The sequence below is a fragment of the Charadrius vociferus genome, unplaced genomic scaffold (assembly GCF_000708025.1).
Source record: "Charadrius vociferus isolate BGI_N301 unplaced genomic scaffold, ASM70802v2 scaffold333, whole genome shotgun sequence".
NCBI classification, from domain to species: Eukaryota; Metazoa; Chordata; class Aves; order Charadriiformes; family Charadriidae; genus Charadrius; species Charadrius vociferus.
In genome coordinates, this window is record NW_009647682.1 from 354,622 (window position 1) to 360,119 (window position 5,498).

Sequence of the window (5,498 nt, forward strand, 5' to 3'; positions counted from 1 at the left end):
CATCTGTGGTGTGGAAACGCATTCAGGGATGGTTGGACTGATTGCCAGATTCTTTTCTCAGCTAATGAAGGCTAGTTGCTTCCACTCACTGGTATCAGGGAGTTTCCTGCTTTGTTTAAGACAGGAGTTCTGCTGAGACTCCTACTGGAATGAGTTCTGCATGCTGGGCTGGATCCTGTGGACCACACAGGGATAACTGGATTAAGTTGGAGGATTCCTGGTGTGTATCTGCGTGGGAGGGCACTGCTGGTTACCTCTGATGCTGTAGGCCCTTTTCTCATTTTTTTTTTTTTTTAAAAGGGACAGTAGGTTGAGCAGACTGTGCTATCCTGGCAGTGTTTTTATACTCTGGCGCATAACAGTCAGTGCCTAGTGATGTCAAGGTCTTCTTTTGACACCAAAGTAGCTTAGGAACTTTCTCATCTGACACCTCATAGCTCATATATCGGTCTTTGCATTTCCCTCTGGATTCTCTCCTTCTTGATCCTTATTCTGTTTTCAGTTAGTTACTCGCTCTAGTCTTGTTTGGAGTCCAGTTTAATGGGAGTTCTTGGTCGGTTGGGGGAAATGGGTGAGTCTGTACCACTCACATCTGCCTTAGGAAAGGGACAAATTGCGCAACGGGATTTTTCTGTTTAGCACATCAGTACCTACGTGTTGTATCATCCAGTTGCATGATGAGTTGACCAACGTGACACTGGCAGACCTAAATGCTGAGTGTGTTCTTTGAACATCATTAATTTGAATAAATGGCTCCTAACTGCTCCTATATAATTGTGTTTGTAATTGGAAGCCTTTATGCTCTACTAAAACTTATTTGAAGTGGTGCCTCTAAGGGTTTCATAATTTTGTGTTTCTTTTTTTTCTTTTTCTCCACCTCAGTGTCTGCTTTTCTGGTGCAAAAAGATTGAAGGGAACAGACAAGAAGCAATGTGGGAATTCAACTTCAAGTTCAAAAAGCAGGTATGAAAGAAGAACCAGAATGACTGTGACTTTTTTTGAAGCCGTAATGATTTTTCTGGGTGGTCGAAAGGAAGGTGGAAACTTTATAAGTTCAGACATTAAACGGAAACTCTGACTCCTGTGATAAACTAAAGCACATTCTGTGCTCAGTTTTCAGTCTGTATTACCAAGATGTTTAGAATCCTATATTTATGTTCCCTCATTTGGTATCCTTTTTCCACTGTAAGATGTGGATTGTTTGTTACCCCAAATAATCTAACCTTTGGGTCATTGCTACTGATTACTACAAAAAAAATAGACTATTTGACTTTAGTGGTCAAAACGTAGACCAAAATCTGAAACTTTTTGTTTTACTGTCAGAAAGATTTCCCAGGGAAATGAAGAAAGCCAACCCTGCCAATGAAAACCTGCAGTAATGGGTCTCAGGAGAAGCATGTAGCTTCAGGCAGCATTGGGAATTCTGCAGCTTTCCCCTCTAAAGAAACGGTCCTGCAAATTTTCTGTCCTGAGTGAGGGCTTTTTGTTGTTTATATAACACTTTGCCCAAACGCGTGGGAATGCGGTGAGAACCTGCTAGTCGGCACTGGTGAGAAGCAGCCAAACTCTCATCATAGGTTCCTGTTTAGCTAAATAAGTCTCTCTTTCTTTAAGTCTCCCAGATTTAAGAGTAAGTGTTACAAAGGTCTTCAGCCACCGATTCAGTACGAAGAAGTCCACACAAATCCGGATCAGGATTGCTGTCTGCTGCAGATCACCACCTTTAACTTCATATTCGTGCCAATAGTCATGGGCATGACGTTTACCCTGGTAAGTGTTTGATAAATCTGGAAGGCAAACTGTTTGCGCAGTTTCTGTAAGGAGATGAAAAGGACACCTCCTCGGTGTTATGTAAATCATACCGCTGCATCAATAAACCAATTCTGGGAATCTTAAGCCTAATGATCAGAGGAAATGCTGAGATTCTCCTCAGTTCAGCTTCTGCATTGTCCATCGGCTTATCCCTGTTTGGTGCAGAAATACAGATGATGTAGAAAATCTGGAAGGGGCTGTGGTTGGGCAGCATCTGGCGGCAGATTAGTCGTCTCTACTCCAGCAGCGTACAAGGGGTGGGGATGCAGGAGAAGAGGAGGTCTTCCCTCCTCAAGTAAATATCTCCTTAACTTAGGGCAATAAATTCTGAGAGCCATAACCTATATGAGCAAACTCTTCCAACGTGTGCATGGTCCCTGACTGCTGATCGCTGGGAGAAAGAGCAGCTTTTGAACCAACGTCCACAAACTCGGCTCCAGACAGCAGCAGAGCAGGTGTGCTTAGGCAAGAGCAGAGGTAAAGCGTAGGGCAGCACATGCGGCTGTACTTGTAAGTCAGGGTTACAGAAGTGACCTGTGCCCACGAGAGGTTCAGTCTGGCCTCGCGTAAGAGTAGGGCAGTGAGTTCCAGGCTTCCTGTGACAGCTGCTTGCTTTCAGGTTCGCTTCTGGCGTTATTTTTTGGGGTTGCCCGCCAGACAACTGGTTTGAATCCAGTGCTGTACATTCAGAGTGCAACTCTGCCAGCACCTGAAATACCTTAGACCTGTACAATTTATAGGATTTTAAAAAAAATAATCTAAAAGTGTACTGCTAAGAACTCCATTTACTCATCACTTTGATTTTTCTGAAGCATCTCCTGGTCTCTTTCCTTGCAGTTCACCATCAATGTGAGCACAGACATGAGGCATCATCGCGTGCGCCTGGTGTTCCAGGATGCCCCAGTTCGCAATGGCAAGAAACCCCGCCTTGACCAAGGAGTGCAGGTTGTGCTGGACCCCGTGCATAGCGTGCGGCTCCTGGATTGGTGGCACCCGCAGTACCCCTTCTCTGCAAAAGCTTAGTGCTCTCCTGAGTCTGCAGGAGCCGGCAGGTGACTGAATCTGGCAGGCTGAAGAGAATTTCTAGGAGCCAGGAAATCCTATTTTTATTTCTTAAATAAATTCTGCAGTCTCCTTGCAAGTGGTTGAAGCTACTGAGCTAGTCTATATGTATATAACTTCTGGTCAGTGATGGGCAGAGCTGAGTGTAAAGCAGAAACTATTTGTAAACACACTTTTATGTAAAATTCACGTTTTATGATTTGAAAGGAGCTCCCTGGAACTGTTCATTTAAAATCCTTTTGGTGCTAATGAAAGTGGTCCTGTTTTCTGTTTGGGAAGAAGCAGGAGGTTTTGCTTTCCAGCTTTAATATGACCGGAAACAATTTACAAAAAAAACCCCAAACTCATTCCATGTTTGTTTTGCTGCAGCATGATTGCGTTTAAACAGTGGGATATTTCAGTGTCTGAGAAGCAGTAAGCAACGCAGCAGTGAGCAACAATAATGCTAATTCACAGTCCAACAGATATGAGTTTAAGGGAAGAAAAAAGCACAAAGGAATTATTTCAAAGAGGATTTGTAAGGCAAGATGAATGCATGTAAAGGTACTCCAAATCCTCACACTGCTGTTTCCTCTTTGAAAAGAAGATCTAAACCCTTAAAGCCAGAAGGTGCTTTTTAGAGAAGATAAATAGAGGGAGAGGAGATGGAGGGGATAAACTAAACTAACGGAAGCAGTGGTGAAGGACCTGACTGTGTTTTTTCTAAGAGCAGTGTTGGCCTGTTGACACTGGAAAGCCCAGAAGCAATCGGTGATCTGGTTCTTGACTAAACAAATTAATTTCTGTGAGAAAGAAGCCCTGAAATTTTCTGTGGCTCTGGGTTGATTAAAAAAGGAGAGGGGCACAAGAGACTGGTCCTGTCTGTTATGTCCAGGATGAACTGGGCTGGAGATGTAATTTGGTGGGTGAACATCTTGCTGCTGAGAGACGGGTCTCATGGAGGAGTGGTGGCAGGCAGAGCAGGTACTGCAGTGCAGGTGAGCAGCAGCGGCAGTAGTGACCCTGGGCTGGGTTTTGCTGCCTAGTGATGATGAGCTCCTCAGTCCTATTTCACATCAGATCTTGTCACAAGCAGGAGAAACTGAGCACTTTTCCACGTATAACGTTCAGTGAAGCTCCTGGAAGGAGAGGGAGTTCTGCCATCTCAGTTTGGATTTAAAATGCAAATACCCCATGATCCATCCCACTGTGAGGGGTTTCTTGCATGTGCCTCTGCCACTCTGTAAATCACCACCAAGGACCTCTACCCCAAACTTGGATCCACGTTAGAGGCTCTGTCATGTTGATGTGCAACAAACATATTTGGGAAAACTCCTGCCTCACAGTTCCCCTTTTCACTGCTGCTGAACACGCGTTGATGCCAACAGGCAAGTTTTGAAACTAGATTAGTTGAAGTAGAGATACAGGGCAAGAAAAACGTGCCGTAACTATGATAATGAAGCTGATTCCAGTTGACTGGAGCCCGGTCTGGGTTGGGATTGCCTTTGTGGTGCAGGAAAGGAAGGGCAGCAAGTTAGTGCTGGAGCTGCTGGTGCAGCACTCCATCCAAGTGTTGTGCAACACGCGGCAGTGCCTGTGCAGAAGGAAGCTCCTGCAGGGCAACGGGTAAATAACAATCTTTTTGCTGTAGGGTTAAATACTGCTGAACTCGGTGACAAGTCCTCAGTGGTCACGTGGTGGAGTTTCTCCACTGGAGTTCAGTCAGTGACACATCGTCAGCTTGCGCAGTTCTCTGTTGTCTTGGGCAGGAACTCCTCCTTGGCTGGTGTACTCTCTCCTCAGGCGGTGTTTGGTCAATCAGCCTGTTTTCTGCAGAATCCGAGGCTCTCTGAAGAGCGTGCTTCAAGGCGTCTTCCACTATGTACCTTGAAAACTCCTGTTTTACCCGATGATGCCAGCGCTGTCTGCCTGCTGATTGCTGCTTGTGCTGTGCACGGGATACGGACATGGAGGGTGAGGGCGGAGGCGTTCGGTTCCTGGCTCAGGGCTGGACGGAGCAGGCTGGGGTCTGTCTACAGCTCTGCCCTCGCCTGCGGAGAGCTGACCCCGCTCAGTGGGGACTGGGAACACACAAGCCCGCGCCTCGCTCTTGCTTCTGAGAAGAAATACAGAATAAATCTTAGGGCTGCGTGTTTCTGACATCTGTGAAAGCGGGGATGTGCTCTCATCGGGCGTATGGGATGCCCAGGATATGCTTCGTGTTCTGGGGCAGAGGTACTCCGGCGAATGGCTTCCCGCCCCGTAACTCTCCCTGGGCGGCTGGTTCAGCGGAGCGGCCGGCAGAGGCTGTGATGGCAGGAAGCAGGTGGATGGGATGTTTCCTGCTACCAACAGACTTGCTGATTTCAAATAAGGATATTTCAGTATCAACAGATGCCCCTAACCCAAAGATGTTCTTCTCCCGTAGAATCATAGAACCGTTTAGCTTGGAAAAGACCTTTAAGATCATCAAGTCCAACGGCCGAGTCCACCACTAACCCATGTCCCTCAGCACCATGTCTACATGTCTTTTAAATCCCTCCAGGGATGGTGACTCCACCACTTCCCTTGGCAGCCTGTTCCAGTGCTTGACAACCCTTTCGGTGAAGAAATTTTTCCTAATATTCAACCTAAACCTCCCCGGG

General features: G+C 46.3%; 1 protein-coding gene across 1 annotated transcript in view; it reads left to right on the plus strand.

Annotated features, from left to right (window-relative positions):
- TMEM183A (transmembrane protein 183A) overlaps window positions 1-3,128 on the plus strand; it is a 28,076-nt gene extending 24,948 nt beyond the window's left edge. The window contains exons 6-8 of the mRNA XM_009881337.1: window positions 883-963; window positions 1,615-1,770; window positions 2,650-3,128. Coding sequence (XP_009879639.1) covers window positions 883-963; window positions 1,615-1,770; window positions 2,650-2,835 — 423 coding nt within the window. The 3' untranslated portion in view covers window positions 2,836-3,128. The remainder of the gene's footprint in view (window positions 1-882; window positions 964-1,614; window positions 1,771-2,649) is intronic.
- The last annotated feature ends 2,370 nt before the right edge of the window (window positions 3,129-5,498 follow it).